This window comes from Diabrotica undecimpunctata, chromosome 4 (genome assembly GCF_040954645.1).
Source record: "Diabrotica undecimpunctata isolate CICGRU chromosome 4, icDiaUnde3, whole genome shotgun sequence".
In the NCBI taxonomy this organism is placed as follows: domain Eukaryota; kingdom Metazoa; phylum Arthropoda; class Insecta; order Coleoptera; family Chrysomelidae; genus Diabrotica; species Diabrotica undecimpunctata.
The window spans coordinates 101,418,370-101,440,798 of record NC_092806.1 but is presented as its reverse complement, the minus strand read 5'-3'; the positions used below and the strand labels follow the sequence as shown (position 1 = coordinate 101,440,798).

At 30.9% G+C, this 22,429-nt stretch overlaps 1 protein-coding gene across 1 annotated transcript in view; it reads right to left on the bottom strand.

Annotated features, from left to right (window-relative positions):
• The window catches only part of LOC140438850 (nose resistant to fluoxetine protein 6-like), a 151,377-nt gene extending 135,415 nt beyond the window's left edge, over positions 1 to 15,962 (bottom strand). Inside the window, exon 1 of the mRNA XM_072528493.1 lies at positions 15,794 to 15,962. Coding sequence (XP_072384594.1) covers positions 15,794 to 15,926 — 133 coding nt within the window. The 5' untranslated portion in view covers positions 15,927 to 15,962. The remainder of the gene's footprint in view (positions 1 to 15,793) is intronic.
• Between the last annotated feature and the right edge of the window lie 6,467 nt (positions 15,963 to 22,429).

The window sequence follows — 22,429 nt, the reverse complement described above, 5'->3', positions numbered from 1 at the left end:
TCAGTATATCTACTAATGTTTCATAAGATATTGAATGGTTTACTGAAGTACCTTCATATATTTGTCTAGCTGAATTTTTTATATCGTCAGTTACTTTGTTTGTTCCTATGTATGTGATTGAAGACTTCGGCTTTTTTAATTTAGGGTCTGGAAAAGGGTTATTTACTAAAGTATCATTTAGTAAGGGGGTTATAATTCCAGATGGATTTTGTTTGTTTGAGGGAGGATCGTGGAACATTTGTTGATCTGGTTTAGTCGATAGTGTAGGAGCCGAGAAAGATATGTTTTACGTTAGGGGAATGTATTCATTGTCTATTGAATCAGTTGAAGTAGTTGGAACAGCATTTTTTGTTTGAGATGTTTGAGTTTCCTTAGTAGTTGGGCAATTTTCAGCCGAATGTCTTGCTTGCCTGCAATTAGTACGTAGATCCTTCTCCATTACAAGAAATATACGATATAATGTCATTTCCTAATTCACAATTACTGCGTCGGGTATTAATGACACTGGGGAAGAAATAAAAGTAAGCCTTCTGAAATTGAAAATGTGTTTGTAATTAGGATTTGATGTACCAACTTTTAAAAAATTTATTAAAGTTACCAAAGTTAATCCCAAAATAAAAAGTGCATTTTCAATAATTGAATGTAGGATTAAAGGACAAACATTTGATATTAATAATCTTTTGGTGACATTAATTAACGAGCCTAAATTTTTTGGTGGTTTACAGTTATCCCTTTGGTAATTTGTAGAAAATTGTTAACTAAAGTTTCGCTTGTTAGATAAATGCAAATTCGATTATTTGACATTTTAGAGGAAAATAGAATATTTTTTGGATGCATTAAATCACCATCTCCAAATAGATAATCTTCCAACTTTGTATTTTCCAGTGCAGAAAAAACTATTGCTTGTGTTTTGAATGAAAATATTTTGATTTGTGACAGTTGCAAAAGATTGTTTCATATTTGTATTTGATGAACGTTGCTCCAGTTCTTGTTCAGGGGCCCCAAGAGGAGGAAAATTATCCATTTTTAATTATTATCATCGATAACTCTCAAAAACCTAGTCCGGTCCTGTCCCCCCAATATTAGAACGATAGATAAACGGTAGCAGTAAAAAGTTATTGATTTTTAACCAAAAACTGATTTTTGTTTACGTGAATTTAAGTTAAATGTTAATTATTTAGATTAAATAAATATTTGTACTCACAGATTTTATACTTGTGAGAAAAATCACTTAGATTAACTTTGTAAGTAAAAATGTAATTATTTTGTTACTTTTTAACACCTAAAAGTTGGTTTAATGTGGAACTTGTTTTAAACCTCCTTTTACTTTAGTAGTCGATATCCAATCCAATATTAATATTTATAATAATATAGGTCCATAGTTATTTTAGGACCATTAACAATTTTTTTAATTTCTATTTATTATTTTAAGAAATTGTTAAATAATATCTGACTAATAATTATTTACTCTTGCTTAAAAATAATTATTATTGATAAAAAATATTTGCCAGTAAGAAAATTTTAAACGCGGACAGTGGCACACTGTTAAATTGCGCATGACTCATGTGTAAGAATGGTTGCTTCGTTTAGTGCCCTGAGCTTTCTAGTTGAAAAACGTGTAGTCGGAAAACATGTAGTAAGATAACGTGTTTATTATCGAGTGCTTTATATATATATATATATATATATATATATATATATATATATATATATATATATATATATATATATAAATATATATATATATATATATATATAAATATATATATATATATATATATATATATATATATATATATATATATATATATATATATATTTTAATTCCAAACCTTTTAGTAAAACTCGATTGACAGACAAGTTTTGTTTAAAGTCAAAATAGTTCACAATGTCATTATGCCTGTTCGTATTCTCATTATAGGTTAGTTGCTTAAATACTTTTCTGAAGAAAATTGTGGGGTATGTGTGGACTCTTGCGATGAATGCTGTGATGCTACTGCATCTGTTTTTATTCATGCATTCATTTATTTTTTAGTATTGTCTCTAAGATTAATACTACAATTAACACAGAACTTTTCTCCAGCACCGTTTAAGAATTTTAAAGTAGTTTTAGATAATTCTAGCGAAATTCCTAGCAAATTTGTACCTTTTTCTTTCGAATGTAAATTATATGGGTCGCAACTCATTTCTTTGAAAAACTATCTTTAACGAAAGAATAACTCTCATGATTTTTGTGTATTGTAACTTCACATTTTTAACCTGACATTACACGCGTCAAAAAATTTACGTTGTAACACGCGCACGGTCAAATCGACCGTATACATAGTTTTGGTTTAAATTAAAAAAAAAAAGTAAAACTTATATAAACCAAAACACTTTTATTTAAACTTCTTTTTATTATAACTAATAAATTAACAATCAGAATAAAACAATGTATTCTATAAGTTAATGTGATGAGTTTAGGTCCTGTCCCTTGGTTCTGGCGTGATGTGGTTCCCTCCAGTGAGAGAATCACGGGTCCATGTTACTGGTCTGTTGGCCAATGTCGCTTTCTTCTTCTTCTTCTGGTTCCTATCCGTTTCGGATGTTGGAAATCATATTGGCAATCATGACCTTGCTCGCTGCGGCTCGAAACAGCTCCGTTGAGGTTTTCTTAAACCATGTTCTTAAATTCCGCAGCCATGATATTCTCCTTCTACCGGGTCCTCGCTTACCTTTGACTTTTCCTTGCAATATAGACTGCAGCAGGGAGTAACGGTGCTGATTTCTCATAACGTGTCCCAGATATTGCAATTTTATGCGTTTGATCGTAAACACAATCTCTGGTGATGTCGCTTTAGTCTTCTGATAACTCGATGATGAGGTATTGCGGAAATTAATGGATTGGAGTGTGTGTTCACTTTTTGAATGTATTGTAATTTCTTTTGCTGGTATACTTCTTTCACTGTTGAGATTTTGAGATTCTCATAGATTCTTTGGTTGGTTACGAACCAGGGTGCATCAACAATTGCTCTTAAGATTGTTGATTGGCATCTTTCTATAATAGCAATATTAGATTTACTACTACAGTCCCACAGCTCTATGCCATATGTCCATATTGGTTTGATAACTGTTTTATAAATTAGAATTTTATTATTTATTGACAGCTTGGAGTTCTTTCCAATTAACCAATTGATTTCTTTTTGTCTTAGTTGTATTTGTTTTCTTTTTTTTGGTGATGTGTTCTTTACAACCCAGGGTTTGGTCCAGGTGTAGCAATAGGTATTTGGTTGGTTTAGTCCTGGGTATTTCCTCATTGTTGATATATATATATATATATATATATATATATATATATATATATATATATATATATATATATATATATATATATATATATGTATATATTAGTGGTGGTGTTTCTCGTCGTAAAGTGAAAGTTACGTGGGTTGACTTGTTTTCATTTATTTTTATTTTCCATTGTTTTAGCGAGTTTTCAAGCTCATACAAATAGTCTTGGAGTTGTTGTGTAGCTATGTTAATGTGTTTGTGATTTATAAGTGCTACTGTGTCATCTGCAAATGTGCCAATTGTCACGTTATGTGAAGTTGGTAGATCAGACGTATATAATATATATGTATATATATAATAAATAAAGGTCCCAGGAAGCTGCCCTGTGGAATTCCCGCCTTCATGGGATGAATTTTGGATATTTGTCCATTTACTTTTGTTCTAAACTGTCGGTTTTCCAAGTATGATGTAAGTATTCGAAAGAATGGTGGTAATATTTGTTTAATTTTATAAAGAAGTCCTTTATGCCAAACCTTATTATGAGCTTGACGTACATCTAGTGATACCATTGGGCAATATTCCTTTTCTTCTAATGCGAAATTGATTTTATGGGTTATTCGGTGGCATTGCTGGATAGTTGAGTGTTCTCGTTCCAAAAAAATCCAAACTGATAATTTGATATCCAATCTGCGACTATAAAATATGGATCTATTCTTTTTGTTAAAACTTTTTTTAGTAATTTGAAGATTGTTGATAACAGACTGATAGGTTGATAGGATGAGACTTCACTTGGATCCTTTCCTGGTTTTGGGAATACAAGTATTTCTGCAATTTTTAGATTGTTAGGCCAATAATTACATCTTAACATTGCGTTAAAAATAAGGATTACTTTACCCTTTTTTGGTAATTCTTTTAGCATTTTTGGTGTTATTAGGTCAATTCCTGGTGGCTTTTGATGTTTAGTCTTAAGATTTCTTCTTTAAGTTCTTTGGGTGACATCTACTTGTAACGTCATACCGGCTAGGTTGAGTAGATACCTTCGGGATTCTTTTATACGACTTCTCATAGGTCATTACTGGTAAAATAACCATTTCTCGACCATGTTCAAGTTGAGGTGTAATGAGACTCATTGCTAACGAAAATAAAAAGTTTTGACGAGTACTATAAGTAATCTTATTTTTGTCAGAAACGATATGGCTATTTATTCCAGATAATATTTATTTGGAATATATTATATTCCAAAAAGTTTAAAATAATGCTAAAGGCCATCGGAAACTTTCTTGTGACAGAGTAAGTTTCTTTTAGCTTATCAACGGTATTAACACCTCACTTTGTTGCATTGTAAAATGTTATCATTGTTGGCTTGTATGCATCGCCACTTTCTGGATCAATCTCGTTTTTGTAATGCATTGTTGTCAATAATTAACCTATTTTGTTTTGCTTGGGCTTGTAGGATACCAAAGCCATGTCTTCGGTGAAACTAAAAATACCCCAAGTAACTTTACGCTTCTTTAACTTTGCGGTAAAAATCTCAGGAATTTATTTTTAATTTTTGCGAATTGTGACCGTAACAGTTAGATTGTATTTTTTCAGAAAGTCTAAGGCTAAAGGTATTGACGTAAACCAATTGTCGAAAGTTACATTTTCTCCAGTTCCAGAAATTGGTTTAATAATTCTTTGTACGACTGAGGAAGCGCTATTTTTAACTTTATAGGGCCCATCTGATTAAGTCCCAACATACACCTCCAAATTATAAGTGTTATATGACATGGAATTAACAATCGATAATATTTTGATTTCATAATTTGCAGGTTTATTTGGTTTGTATTGCGAAAATCCACATTTGTCGCGAAATGACTCAAGCATTTCATCAATTGTTACAAATTCATTTAGAACATAATGCATCGCTCAACAAATCCATCAAGAATTTCTTTTATAGAAGATAGCTTATCGTACTGCTTCTGTTTCTCTCTATCATCAAGATCGTCAAAGCGAAGCGCTCGCAGCAAAAATTAAATTCAATTAATTCCCATTGTAAGACGAAAAATCTCTACGCCGGTTCCATCCTGTACCCACAGATCCCTTAAATGTAGGTGTGATGACCGCAAGACTTATAATCAATATGCTTATGATCTTGACTTATGATCAATAAGTGCTTTAATTTCTTCCATATTTGTACTGGTGGCATATCTTTCTCTACTGTAATTTGTTCGAAGCTTTAGAATATTTTATTTGTTTATTCAACTATTTCGCTGATGACGGAATCTGGAAAAAACAATTGTCAAACATCAATAATGGTTGTTGCTTCTTTGGCTTTTCCAATTACCCCAGAAAATTAAGTCACTATGTTTCTGATCCGGGTCTTTTTTTTAACAGCTACGAGAAATTTATTCCACAACTTTTTTTTTGTCCCTGCCCACAAAACACAGACGAGTATTTAGATCTTGCCGAGTTTGGTTAAAATCTGGTAACTCTTTTTATTCTGATTATTCTGAATTAGAGTCGTGATCATTGTTCTCTAAACACACACTAATATCTAAAACTGTAAAGCTGCAACACAAATATCTTCGATAATGATATGCACGCGCATGGTCAAAAGCACCGAATACAAAAATATTACATGGTATCTCTTGAAGGTCAAATCAAATCTGAAATAGGATACCGCCAGTCAGTAAGAAGACATGATACATCTTTTCATTGTATCATGGTAAAGAGAAAACCACTTTTCGCATTCCAGAAAGGACAGTACCACCACCACTATACAAGCGGCGTCATTTTAAAATTAACTACGGCCTGGTCCTTTCTACCGATACGCGTGTAGTCCCGGGATAATTACTAAATATTATGATTATAGATAAAAACAAATGTAATATAATGCAGAAATTTAAAAAATTAGGTAACAACTAACGTATAATAATTATAATACGAAGAGTGTAACGATTATGTTGCCTAGCGCATAGGTTATTATTATAGGGGGTTGGAAATTTGGGACATAAGTGAAGATAGGGCAAGCAAAATAAAACGAAACTGCTGCGAACGGCTACTCAAAGTTTATTTGGAGAGCTGGGGTCATGGATAAGTGAATAACAAGAGGACTGGATTGTGGTACTACAAAAAGTAAAGCCAGAGTGGTACTTACATAAGTCGTCTGGACAAACAAAATACAAGAAGGTTCTCAAGCTATTTAAAATGGAAGCCGCTTAGAAGAATCTTTCTGCTGGATGAAAGAAAGGCTCTTCCTTCCTAAAAAATACAAAAAGGGGTTAGAAACTTTATTTTTTAATAAACATATTGGTTTAGGGCAAAAATTAAGTATTTATTGTTATCTCACCACAAACAGTTACAACTATAAATAGTATAAAAAATACTATATAAATTACACACTTACCATGTTTTATTCGTTTATAAACTCTAAAAGTTGAAGACACTGCAAGAACTTACAATTGTTACTGTATATCTCTGTAATATCAAATAATATTCGAATACTATTCAAATATCTTCGTTCTAGCAAAGAATATTTACTAATTACCGATCTCGTTCTGTAGAATAATGAGAGGTAGGAAGCTACTGGTGAAGACAATTCTCGACTGCTTACGAGACACACATACTATAGAGCGTTTCACGTTAAGAAAATAACATTGCAGAGATAGGGCTGTATTTCTTATGGACGATAGAAGCGCAGCAATGCCACGATGAACACAAGCACGATTCAGGGTTGTATATTTGTATTTTCGTTTTCACAGACATGAATTAAATTAATGTTTTTTAACGTAATTGACCAAAAGTGCCCATTCGAAACAAGAGATGAAAAGTAGGGAAAATGATTTTAATTAAATAAATAGTACCTATTTACAAAAGATAATTTTATTTTATCTTATTTTAAATATAGTAACGACAGTTTATTTTTTTTTTCGGTAAGAATATCATATACCATGAATCATAGAAATTGGTAGAAAATATTGCTTAGTTAAATCATGCACTTTGCCGGCTATTAAAGATTTAAAAGTAAATAAACGGACCGCTTGGAATGCATATATCTAATTACTAATTGCAACTTAAAATAATACGGTGTGCGTATGTCAGCGATTTTATGTCGTTCTCTGAGATTACATAATGATAATAAGGCTTTGTGCTTTGTGGTTCTTCAGTTGTTATTCTGACTTTACAGTTAAATGTTAATTGAAAATGAAAATTCGAAAAATATATCGACAATCTAGTAAACCGCATGCTTGAGAGTTTTGGCAACACTGAACTCCATAAGCCTAATGTTATTTTCTTAACGTGGAATGCTGTATAGTACAAAACGTTTGTGTTCCATCAATTTGAACAGACGCGCCCGACGGAAGGTTAATAAAATCTAGAAAAATACGTTGCTACAGGAATTAGGCGTATTTTGAATATTAATTTTTCGCCGTATTATTTGACTAATTACAACTATAAATAGTATAAAAGATAGCATATAAATAGTTACAAAAATAAATACAAAATAACCAAAAAAAAAAACACACTTACCATGTTCTATCCGTTTACAAACTCTAAAATCTGGAGACACTACAAGAACTTACAATTGTTACTGGGCAATATTTTGTAGCAGAAATAAATTATTACAAATGAAAAATATCTTTTTGAATGAAACTATGCATAGAGGTTAACCTTTTTTTTAAAACAAAACAAAATCTCTATTATGATTAGGTATATAGGTACCAAATATCAAAAATAAAACTAGCTTTCAGATATCAATATTGAATTTTAAAACTGAGAATAATTAATATGACAGCTAGGCCACACTCTAACATTAAAAATTATATATTTATTACAATTTCTTAACCTGTTATGAAAGCAATTATTAATAGAAAATGTCTATTTTTAATTTAAAATTTCAACAAAAAAAAGTTACCTGGATTTTACTTAATATTATTTTTTTTTCTTTAAAAATTTGTGGGGTTGAACTGGACTTACACTGCAAACACAAACAAATGCATCTCCAAACTGTAAAGAAAGTCTAAAATGACTTAAGACAAACAAAATTGGATTGGACGTTGGGCACTGGACGCAAACTTTGAAACTTGGTTTCTTTAAAAACTCGAATACAACTGGAATGCGACTGGACTCAATGGAACCATGTGTTTATCATTCAAAGTTGTTTAAACGCCATTTATCAAAGTAAACGCCATTTATCAAATATCTCAGATGAGAGACGGCATGGAAAATAAAAAACATTGATTACGCGTTCAAAACTGACACATTACATTGAGTATAATTCACTTTTTTCAACAAATTAGCCGGCTTCTTAACGCCGACACTCGCCGCCTGTTGTCTCAACAAAATCTCTTCCAAAACCTTGACTTCATTAACTGTACTATTAGCTGCCACAAAACTACTTATTTTCCATAACAAAGGACGAAAAACGAAAAAATTACGAATTTAAAGAGAAATTCGGACTCCAATAAAAAACGCCTTTAGCAGCGGCCAGCCTTATCGAGAGTGAGTAATTCTTAAAAATCATTCGCCCAACTCGGTATAAACAAAACATATACGGTTAAATTCCTATTTATTTGACGCGCATAATATTATTAAGTGGCTCTCGATCAACGAATACCGAAGAAATACCCATCTGTGATATATAAATAAACTTTAAAATGTGTTTATTATCAACTCTAGTGATGCAAAAAGATTGAAAATACTTTTTCTGTTTTAACTTATACAAGGTGATTTGAAATGCTACAAGAGGCACAATAACATTGTGAAGTGTCTAGAATTTAAACAAAACTTGTCTATTAATCGATTTTTTGACAAAGGTTTGGAATTCTTTAATAAACAATTCAAATAATCTATGAAATATTCGATAATAAACACGTTATCATACTACACGTTTTTAATCTACACGTTTTTCAACTACAAATCTCGAGTGGACTAAACGAAGCAACCATTCTTAAATGGCCTAAATAAGTCATGCAAAGTGAAACAGTCAGCCATTGACTGCGTTATTTAAAAATTTTCTAATAGCAAATAATTTGAAATCAATAATTCCTTTTTTTTGAGTAAGAATAAAAAGTACTATAATTTCGATAATTAAATAGTATAATAGAATTTCTGAAAAAAATAAATTGAAATTTAGAAAATTGTGAAGGTAAATGAGGCTATGAGTGCAATGTCGGACTAAACCCAATTATTTAAGTGTTAGAAAATGGGTTTGAAAAATGGTGAAAATTAGGAGATCCACTATAACCTTGTTTAAAAATATTTTTGGTTTGAATGAATGAAAGTATGTTAGATATTATTTATTTTATAAATTTGATCAAGAATTTTATATAACTACCTATATTCGATTTTTTAATGTGGGTTGGTCCATTTTGCTTTTAAAATATTTTTAGTTAGTGAATGGGATAAGCCACAAAATAATACACTCAATATTTTATTAAAGTCTTTCTTACCACAGAATGCGTATAAAACATCAGAAGTTGGAATGTCTAATCGTCTTCTTCATCAAATGGCCCAATTTCTTCACCTCCGGCTGCTTAAGCTGAAGATCTTAGGTTTTTATAAAACTCGTAGTGTTCAGTGGGTATCCATTCCATTAACTAAAGGAGATCTTTTTTTAGCTTTATTAATGATATTATCATTTGAATACAGAAGTGGCAATTCCATTGTATTCTTGGAAACAGATTTCCTTTGCGTGCTTTATCGATGTATGCCAGTCTTGGGGTATAGATACATATGGATGAAATTTATTTTCTTTTTCTCTTATATCAAAATCTTGGTCAGATGGTAAGTAAGAATGACCACTTACCAGAAACTATGTCTATTTTTTTCACGGTAAAATCTGGAGATGTAGTTATATAATTGCATAATAATAACATTTTTATATAACGATTTTGACCGCTACATATATCAGTCTGAATACATAATAAGTCGTTTCGATTTAACATAATTTTTATGTAAAATAAAATGCAGGATCCTACCTCTTAAGGACTCCTAGAGGGGACGGTTTCAACCCACACAAATATAAATGAATTGTTATTTTCCATGTCATAAATATTAAAGCAGTAGGTCCCTATTTGCCTCTCGTAGTAACAAATTTTTGCAATAAGTACAGGTGTAGGTGAAGTCTTCATCAGATAAAAACAGATGACCGACGCGTTTCCTTTTTTTGCCATTTCGTTGTCTCTTTTTAAAGAATCTTTTGCACTCTTTGCCTTCTTTTGATAAAGTTCTTTTTTAGTTTTGAGTTGTTTACTTGATTTACTATTGGCTGCCTTTATTTTGACTTTAAATAAATCGTACTTCTTACAAGAGTCAGTAATTGGTGGATAAAAGTGTAAATTATATTCCTCGTTTAATATTTCTCGGATAATAAAATAGGATAGGAAATTCTGTGTTTCACCTTTATATAAATCGTTCATTATACCAAGACTCAAATCCGGAGACAAGTATTTCCTATGGTTGCTTTTTCCCCGGCCTTCCTAACTGGGTAAAAAGTAAAGCCTGGTTTTTCCCTCTTAGATTCTGGCAGATACATATGCAAGTTGCAAATTGAAGGATTTTAAACTATAGAAATTGTTATGTAGTTCCATTTGCTTTCTGCTGGAACCAAAAACGAACACCCTCCTTTATATTTACAGTCAAATGGTTCAAAAGATTTTGAACGCACAATTTTACCCGATTTAGCTTCATACTCTTATCCAGCACACTTTTTTCTTTTGTCTATGTTTCTCTTCCATATTTAAGGATTGCGGATACGCTATTTAGGCTAACAATAACTAGATGTCGTTGGTTCCGCTATAACGAAATCTGCTTCTGTATCCTCCTCTTGTCCCACGTGCCTACTAGTTTCCGCCAAATCTTCATCCAAAGGCAAGTACTCCAATCCAGAATCCGCCAATGGTTCTGATTCTGAAGCTGTAGCAATTTTTTAATCTAATTTTTAAGAATCACAACTAAATAGTATTATTTAAATTCAAAAACTATGCCAGACAAATATAATTAAATCATAACCTAGAAACAACGTTTTTTACTTTCATACTTTTTTATTTATCTTTAAAAAATAAACCTTCCCTAACTCAACTCATAACAAATTTTTAAGAATAACAAATTCATTTGTTAAAAGCAAATTAAAATATTAAAAACTAACTTATTTAAAAGCAAAAACTATCTAAGAAAATTAAAATAAAATCGTAACCTACAAACAACGTTTCTTACGTCCATACTTTTTTATTTCTATTTATAAAATATACCTACTCACCTCTACTTGAAACATCTTGATCGGAATTTATACCAACATAATAAATATATTTCACAATAATTAAAAGTCACAATGACAATTTACAAAAAGATCCAAAAATGTCAATCAAGAATTATAGAAAAGCATGTAAGTGTCAGCAGCACAGTGAACTTTTTCTAAATTTCTATTGAAAAAAATAGGTACGTTTTGAGATATTATTTTTTTAAGTGAAATAGGGTTTTTCAAATTTTCCAAATTTTACTTAATAGTTAAAATAATTATTATAGCAGGATCGTGTTCAATGGAAACTTTGAAACTTTGACAAAAAAAAAATATTTTTCTATATTTTTTGAACATCTAGCTCCCGAAATGTAAGAAAAAAAAATAAAATACTCAAAAAATACCCATGTAGGCCACTATTTTAGGCTTAGAAGTCGAAACGTTAATAAATCATCGTATTTTATAGTATGAAGTACGTGTGAATAATTTAAGCCAAACTGAGAGGGGTCCCTTAACCAACTCTCCGAAGTTGACGTGGAATTACTCATAACCAAATCCATACCATTACTGATAAAACTTATTTTATTTTTGTAATCCCATGATATTTAAAGATGAGTTAATTTATCAGACCTGATTTCATTTCTAAAAAGTTCGTAGTAAATTAAATGAATTTCTTATTAAAAATCATAATTCCAACGCAATTAAAAAATTAATGCTTACATTTCCACACAGGTCAAATTTTGCCCCAATAAATATCTAAAAACATGACTCCAAATTTTAGATTCCGTCCACTAACTATCCATTATCTGTTAATATAGAGATGTCATTTTCGCCAACTAATCTATAATTAAGAAGAAAATGTCGTAAATTTAATTAACCTTTCGTCGGGCGCGGTCTTCAAACCAAAAGAAATATGCGCGGTGTATCAAATTGATTACGCGGCTATTTACGCCTCTTATTGTAAAGAACAATAACTTATTTTAGTACTATGCATTTAATATATATTATATATGTACGTAAGTAACAATAAAAATACTGATAAAAATCTGACGTAGTACTCATAAAAAAGCATAAAGTTCTGTATTATACCCTTCCCTTATTTATGTCACCTTGTGGTATTTTGTAAATATCTGACTGCAAATATTACAAAAGTTGCTGTGTCAATTAGACAAATTTACATTTTTTGCAGTTATACTTAGTCAAATTTCTTTATCCAATGTATGTATGACATATGTTGCGTTTTCCGACATGTTTATTTTCTGTTTTCTGTTCTCGTTGTGCTAATAGGGCAAATTTTTTAGACGTTATTATAGGCCGATATGAATTTCTGAGGGTTTGAGGTTTTTTTACCTCATACGCACCGTATGAGGTAAAACTAATGTATATGAGAAATGTTTAATTTTTTTTTTCGAATAAAATGTTGATCATTGCTAAAATAGATTACCTCAGCATTGATTTCACTAATATTTAGCATAGCGAAAAACGTCACCATAAGCCAACGACGAACATTTCTAGATACGTTGTATAATGCACATAATTTATCTGTTGTGTCAACTCCATCTTTGGTGGGATTGGTAAGGGTGATAATAGATGGCTTATTTTTATCTCCTGTTTCAAGATCAATAGAGGAGTCTTTCTGTAGACTTCAAGCCAAAATTAGGCATTTCTCTTTTGGAACATAAAAGACCAAAGGTGCACATATTTTTAAAAGCAAACTAGCTACTATTATTAGCTCTCGTCTTATTTGGAGAAATTCAGGTAGAATTTTGGTTGAATTTTTGGTAATGTTGTGTCCTCAATTATAATATTTCTGCAAAATGTTTATCAACATTGTAAAAATGTCACGAATTGCTGCAATTTTGTCTGTTATTTTTTTATTTCTGGTAGTGTGATCATTAAATAGCATATAACGCATAACGAACTTAAATCTTCTGATGTTGATGACCAGTCGGAATTTTTCAACACTATCCACGTCAGATTTTTACATGTCTTTCACACATAGTCTGTTACTTCTATAAACACCATTAAAGTATAAGAGACCTATAGCCGCTTTTAGTTTAACAATATCTATAGGCTTGGCATCTCTATCGCGATTGAAGTAAGAGCGTGTTAAGACTTTCAATATATTGGTTTTTCTGTTTTACGATGATACGCAATATTTCGTCATACATAATGCAACTTCAGCATTCCAAAGAAGTTTTTATCCATTCTTGCAGCACGTATTACACCTGGTAATTTGCGAATAGAATTATGTTGTTTTGAACCAACTTTTTGTTATCGCAGATTTTTATTCCATTTTGTTTTTTCTAATAGCTTCTTTTCTTTACTTTTCTCTCTTCCAAAAAAAATATCACGTGCATTACATCCATCGTAATCATCCTTGTCACTAGCTTCTTGCTCGGTATCTGAATCGCCGTCACGAGGTATGACTTCTAATTCTGCATCTGTATCCTCTTCATCATCTAAAGCGTCCTGTAAATAACCTTCGTCGTCATCAAACATCAATCTTTGTAGTTTTTTAACATCTTTACGATCCTTTAAGTTATATTTTCTCTACAACTTGCCATGGTAAACATATTTGTAACCTAAAACAAATATAAATTTAATTAATATTTTAATGGGAATAAGCCACAATTGAAGGTTAAAATAAGTTTGTTGGCATTTCAATTTCCGCCTCGAAAATTAGATATAAATTTGTTAACTTATAAAGTATAATTATGTAATTTCTTCTTCTTTTTATATAGACATGACTCTGTCTGTTTTTCAATGTGCCTTCAGTAAGTTGTCATTCCATCGTTTGCGTGGTCTTCCTACTGATCGTCTTCTTATTGAGAAACCGTCTCTTGCCGTCTTTACTACTCTATTTGTTGTCATTCGGCTTATATGATCGTTCCATTCTACTCTTCTATTTCTTACCCATTTTTTGATGTTCTCCACATTGCATCTATGTCATATATCTGTACTTCTATCTCTGTCTCATAGTGTCTTACCATCAATTTTTCTAAGTGTTTTCATCTCTGCTGTTTCTACCATCCTTTTTTTTCTCTCTGTATCAGGTCTTGTTTCTGCCGCGTATGTCATTATTGGTCTGATCTAAAATTCTGCCTTTCGTTTCTTTCCCGATATTTTTATTTCTCCATATTGTTTCGTTTAGGCAGCCTGCGGCTCTGTTTGCTCTATTCACTTGATCTTCCACTTCGGTTTCGAGCTTTTCGTAGCTAGATAATGTGATGCCTAGATATTTAAACTCCATCACTTGTTCTATTATCTGACCTTCCAGCTCCAAAATTTACATCTTAGTAAATTTGCTGTTATAACTACGCATTTTGTCTTTGTTGGGGAAATTAACATGTAAAATTTTCTGGCGGTTATATTAAATTGGTGCAGCATACGTTGTAAATCATCTTTACTTTGAGAGAGTAGTATTGCGTCGACTGCATAGCAGATTATTTTAAGTTGTTTTTCTCCCATTTGGTATCCTTTCTTACTTTTTTTTATTATTTCGTCCATAATCAGGTTGAACAATAGAGGACTCAGGGAATCTTCCTGTCTTATCACATTGCCAGCTATGTATATAAATTATGTAATTTTAAATACAAAAAGAAAAGGCGTTAGTAGTATAAAGAAATAGTACTTACCAAACTAATAAATGTCACAAATTTACAAAATTAATTTTGTTACTCTAATAGGCGCGGCGTATCAAAAAGAATATTATTCAAATATCTTTGTTCTAGCAAAGAATATTTACTAATTACCGATCACATTCTGTAGAATAATGAGAGATAGGAAGCATTTGTTTTGTATCAATTTGAACAGTCGCGCCCAACGGAAGGTTAATAAAATCTAGAAAAATACGTTGCTACACGAATTACGCGTATTTTTGAATATTAACTATTCACCGTATTGAGTATTGTACACCGTATTTGAGTAATTTTTGTTGCCGATTTGTGTAATATAAGTTTATTGCTTGTAAGTTGTACAAATTTAAATAAACTGCCCAAACATATAAATGGGAATTGAGATTTTGATTAGCCGTATTTTATGAATATGTAACCTATTTTTATGTAGTATACTGTATCAATATTTTATCACATTTAGCCATTTTGTTATTTCATATAATCCGATATCTATAAATAATAAAGCTAATATATTTAAAAGTATTTCTGTTACGCCTGCACCATTTATCTATCTCGTGAGGTATTCAACAGGCATCCTAAATACACATATTGAGAAACGAGTCCTTCTCGATATTCGTATTATCGTCACGTACGTATCATCATTTTCTGTATCATATTCACTCACTTTGCAATGCCCATGGTTCAAAAGCACGTAACGCTGATTTGAATTCCTCTATGTGCCTTTTACACAGACTATTTTTAACATTCGTAAGGCCGTAAGTCAATATTACTTGGTTCATTATTAATCCTTGCTTCATAGTTAGTTTTACTGGCTCCGTTCGTTTTGGGGTTGTGTCATGTTGCGAAATCTGAAAAAATATTAAATGCTCAAATGCTTTCTTTGACTTTAGTTAGAGTAAATGATTATCTTTATATCAATTATATTATGTAAAAGAAAAACATGTCTCTGTTCCGATTAAGTATAATAAAAGAATTTTAAATATAAAAAGCAAAAATAAAAACTATTTATTTAATCTTAACCTTTGATTTTATAATGAAAATTATATAGATAGTTTGTAGATATATGTGGAACTTAAGCATAAGTGATCCTGGAAAATCATTGGATAAATATAAACAAACAGAGCCTAAATTTTATGACCAGGATATACGTTGCACAAAAGGGTAATATTGGGATTAAGCGACAGATAAATACCCAAAAATACACATACAAAAAAAAGCTAATACGAATAGGAGGTAGACAAGAATACAAGAACAAGGATGTATCCTAAGCTAATTGACATCCATCAGTAAAAGTAAATTCAGTGTAAAATTATATCATATATTGATAACATAGTACTAGTAAGTAATAACATTTATCAGTTTGTTACAGTTAAAGCACTGCAGGTTTTGTCTGGTATGTGTGCATACCACAATTTGATTCAGTCTAACACTACTGTGAATTCCACTGGTAATATTTTCGATTTGGTGCTGGTTGATGATGCTGATATAACTGTATCCAGGGCAGATGAAGATCTTTTGAGGGAGAGTATGTATCAGTCACCACTGGAATTGGAGATAAATATGACCAGAAGGTGCCCCAATAATATTGGTTTAGTTAGTGATGGTTTCTATAGAGACTTATAAGTCGGCTGAGTATGGATGATGGAGTATCAGAAGGATCTGATAGTTGAGAAACAAAAAGCTCTCAAAAAATATCTTTTATCTAAATTATTTCTGGATTATCGCACTTTTTTTCCAGCTCTACATTATAACTGTAAATTGTTAAAAGCTGAAGGCTACAGAAATCATATTTATTTGACAGAATTATCACTAGGAAATAATTTGAAGGGATTTTGGTCGTATGAGAATTCACAGAGGGGAAAGCCTTCCTTGCTCGCTGTGATAAGTTATGGTGGTGTTGAATCCAGTCACGGACCAGATATTGTAAATTTTTTTGCAGAATGTTTTTCTACAATCGATTTTACTCAAATAATTATGTGACATACCCAGTGATTCACCTTTACTTGGTCTTACTAACTTGACCGGTTTCAACATATCTATACCTGATATTTATTTAAACTTATCAGAACTGGATGTAAATAAGGGACTTGGTCCTGATGGATTGCCTTCCAGCTTTCTCAAGAATTGTTGTTTTATATTATGCAGACCTCCGTTTTACATTTTTAATCTATCCTTAAATAAGGGTGAATTTCTAGAATGCTGGAAAAATAGTTTTTTAACACCTATTTTTAAAGCGGGAGATAATTCATTGGTGAATAATTACCGGCCCATTAGTATAATTAGTGTAATACCAAAGATATTTGAATGTTTTGTATGTGACTACCTTAAAGCTTTACTTGAAAAACAGCTAGAAGACCAACAATTTTGATTTCGAAATAGCAGATCAACTGAGTCTAATATACTAGTGTTTCTGGACTTTCTAAGGAAGGCCATAAAGAAAGCCTGTAGGGTACATGCACTGTACACTGATTTGTCCACGGTCTTTGATCTGATCAACCATAATATTTTAATAGATAAACTTAAAAAAGTGGGTGTTAATGTGCCACTTCTTAGATGTCTAAGAACATACTCAGATGGTGCTTATCAGAGATTTTGTTTCCAGTGAAATTAAGGTTCATTCAGGAGTGCCCCATGGTTCTCATTTGGGACCCCTGTTATTTAACATGTTCATCAATGATATACACCACTGCTTTCAGCAAGCACAGTTCACCCCTTCTTCTTGCGGACGATTTAAAGTTCTACACAATTATCAATAATAGAGAAGATTGTGTTGATCTTCAACACGATCTCGATCGGTTGAGTGAGTGGTGTGTGTTGAATGCCATGACCCTGAACGCATTCAAGTGTCATGCTGTTTCTTTTGTACGATCGAAAGACCCAATGGAATATAATTTTAATATATATATATATATATATATATATATATATATATATATATATATAACTTTAAAAAAGGTAAAAGAAATAATAAGTTAGACTTACTCACAATCAATTTAATTTAACTAATCGGACGACCGGTTTCGCTTTCTATAATATGCAAAGCATCTTCAGGTCACGATACAAAGTTAAAATGCTGAAAATAATAATCCCATATTAGGGTGTTGTCTAATAAAGATAAAAACAAAGATAAAAACATAGGTAGGTGATATAAATTATATAAATTACAGCAATTATGCCAATATTACATGTCTGTGTAATATTGGCATAATTGCCAATAAACATTTAAGTATATTACATGTCTATGTAATATATAATAATATATATATATATATATATATATATATATATATATATATATATATATAATATATATATATGTAATATATAATAAACATTTAAGAATATTACATGTCTGTGTAATATTGGCATAATTGCCAAGCAATATGCTTAAACATTTTATTCATTTATAAAACCACAGACATGTAATATTGGCATAATTGCTGTAATTTATATAATTTATATCACCTACTTATGTTTTTATCTTTGTTTTTATCTTTATTAGACAACACCCTAATATGGGATTATTATTTTCAGCATTTTAACTTTGTATCGTGACCTGAAGATGCTTTGCATATTATAGAAAGCGAAACCGGTCGTCCGATTAGTTAAATTAAATTGATTGTGAGTAAGTCTAACTTATTATTTCTTTTACCTTTTGAAATGGACTCACACAAGCAACACATTCATGATCATGATATATAACTTTCTTGTTAACTGGGTTACCGCAATTCGTGATCTGGGAATTAATTTAGACTCTATACTTTTATATGAATCGCATTATATATCAATAAAGTCTTTACAAATGCTTGGCTTTATAAAAAGATTCACTAGAGACTTTTAGAATATTAAAGCGATAATTAAATTACCATATTGTTCGTTAGTCAGAGCCCATCTAGAGTATGGTTCTTGTGTATGGTCTCCATCTTATAATATTTACATATCAAAAATTGAGACAGTTCAATACAAGTTCTTGAAATATGTAGCATAGAAACAGGGTATACCTTTTGAACTAAATCCAGTTAATTATGATCAAATTGAAAAACCCAACTTGATATTCTCTCATTGTACTCGTGTATCTCTACGTAGAACTTAAACCAAACTTTTTATGTCCCTCTTTACAGAACCAACTATGCATATGATAGTTTTTTATCTCGAGCACTAAGATGGGCAAATATTTACCCAGATCTAAATTTTTTTGCACCGAAGGCCAAATTAATTTCTGGTCTCAGGCATGTATTTATTTAAGTGGCTTGAATAGGTAATCATCATTTTGATGTGTAAAACTAAATTACTTGATTAAGTTTGTGATATTTATACTTTTATTATTATTGTGATATTTATACTTGTTTTTTTTTGTTTTATTCTATACACTGTAAACATTGTTAATAATATGGGCAGCAGCCCATTGAAAATAGATAAATAAATATAAGATGGTATTTAATATGCCAAAAAATCTAAATATATAAATATCTACTTAGGAGAATATACTCAAAATCCAAATAAAACAAATAATTGCTAACGTGAATTCCTGGGATATCTCTATTGAAGAATATTTCATTAGATTAACTGAACTTAACTTTGACATAAAAATATCCGTCATGAGAATCATAAAATATGATTTCTCTTAAAAAGTATCTTATGATTAATTGTAGCTGACATTTTAGAGATAACTCACATGCTAATATTTAGAAACAACTAGAAAAAAAACAAACCAAAAATTAATTTTTTGGAGACGACTAACTGCTTACCAAAAACACACCAGTGGATCAAGTAAAACAGTGTACCTATCTTGGAACATAGTAAACGAAAAATAGGAACACTCATAGGAGATAAAAGTAGAATAGAAAAAAACTAGAAGTGTATTCAACAACATGGACAAACTCTTTAAAAGTCATACCCTTAGCCTGGTCATCAAAGAAAGGCTCTAGGTTGTTATGTATTTTTAATACAATAATATAGTTTGAATTTACAGAGATATGGCTATACAATCGAATCCTAAGGATATTATAGACGGACAAGTATCCAGTCACAAATAAACACCTTAATTTTTAATCTTACAATAATCCTAACTTCTTAATAAATTTACTTATATATTTTTAATAAATATATACAGAGCGGACCAAAAGTCTAACAACGACCAATTATCGCTTAAATGGATGTTCCGAATGATACAAAAACTGAAATAAGTCTATTCTGTAATATAAAAATTTCAAATTTGATGATCGAAATGTTGCCAGACTTATCATTTTTTTTAATATGATTAGTCATCATGGTTTTTTTTAATACAACGCTCTATTTATTGTATTTCTATTGAAATCACTAATTCAATACGAGTTCAACCAAATGTAATACCTAATATTTTATTTAATCACGAAGGTCTTAATAAATCAAATTTCTTAATGCCAAATAGTTTTAGGCTAATTCATTAAAATATAGAATGCTGTAATTTTGACATTATTTCATAAAACTAACAATAGCTTATTGAGCCAGGTCCGAAAACTCATCTTAAAGATAATTCACACAAGACTATACAACAGATGTGAAAGAGACATTGGCCCTACACAATTCGGTTTTAGAAAAGGATTTGGCACAAGAGAAACACTTTATAGCTTAACTGTCCTACTTCAGAAATGCAGAGATTAGCAAAAAGATATCTGCCTATGCTTTATTGATTACCAGAAAGCGTTCGATTATGTTAATCATTCAGAATTAGTAAGATTGCTCCAGGTCGATAGATGATAATGACCTTAAAATCATAAAGAACTTTTATATGAATCAAGTGGCATCTGTGAGTGTATGACTGGAATCCATAATAATATTTGTCAATCGAAAAAGGTGTACGACAGGGCTGTGTTCTGTCACTCCTCCTTTTTAATCTTTACTTTGAAATGATATTTGATAGAGCCTTAAGTGACACTGAAAATGGAATCAAAATAAACGGACAGACTATTAGTAATCTTCGCTATGCTGGTGATAAAGTCATAATATCTGATAGCCAAGAAGCGCTACTACGACTTATAGATAGAATAAACATTAAAGGAGAATGAATGGGCTTGAATATTAATATAGACAAGACGAAGGTAATGGTGGTTAGCAGAACACGAAATATGCAATTAAATATAAAATAAACAATAAGAACATCCAAAAGGTTCCCAAGTTCATATATCTCGGTAGTTGGATAACTGAAGATCTAGATCCAGACAGATAGAGATACGTTTTAGGATTAAACAAGCCAGAACAGCATTTACTAATATAAGAATCTGGCTAAGTAACAGCAGCCTTAACTTAACGTTTCGATATCGCTTTGTAAAATGTTACATTTACTCTATACTGCTATATGGTGTAGAAACCTGGACCATAAAGGCCAATGTGATAAACCGATTGGAGGACTTTGAAATATGGATATTTAGAAGACTACTTAAAATGCCCTAAACAGATCACACATAAAATGTCGAAGTATTAAATCGAATGAGCAGAGAACGAGAATTGCTGCCAATATTAAAAAGAAGAGAACTTGCTTAACTGGGTCATATATTTTGAAATTCGAAGTACCAGTTCTTAAAGCTTATTATGAAAGGGAAGATAGAAGGAAAATAGAGCATCGAAAGAAAGAAATACTCATGGCTTAAAAACATAAGGGATTGGACCAACTTCGAGGTCAATGCACTCTCTAGAGCCACACAATACCGAGAGGAGTATGCCAGAATTATCGCCAATATCCACTAATTATATACTGCACTTAAGAAGAAGAAGAACAATAATTTAACGTTTGTTAAAAAGCTTTGTTAAATAAATTGTATTATATAGCAAAGCTAACAGTTGTTTCATTTGCTTGACACATTTCGCACGCGTAACTGACTCTCAATATCGCTTTAACCGTGGTTTCTAAGAGAACGGTTCATTCTACACACAAAGGGAAAATAAATATTTTTGATTTATGGTAATAATGAAAAAGAGCTTTAAATAGGTAACGATCAAATATTTAAACTTATCAAGTTAACACTTATCGATAAATATATCGAATCACTACATCGAGGTTACCGAAAAATTAGTTGACGCAAAAAAAGTTCTGCTTGGAAATATACTGGGGTGCAAAATTAACCAGACACTCAGATTTTTGCTAAAAACTGGAGTTTAAAAAAGTTTAAAAATATTGCCAATTAAGTACTTAATAATAAACAAAATTTAAAAGCCAAAGTCAAAATTTAATGGTCAGAAAAAACAACGAACAATTCAAAAAATTTGAAAATCTGCAAAGAAACAAAAATTATTATTTTTACTACATACTATGGTTTAAGGC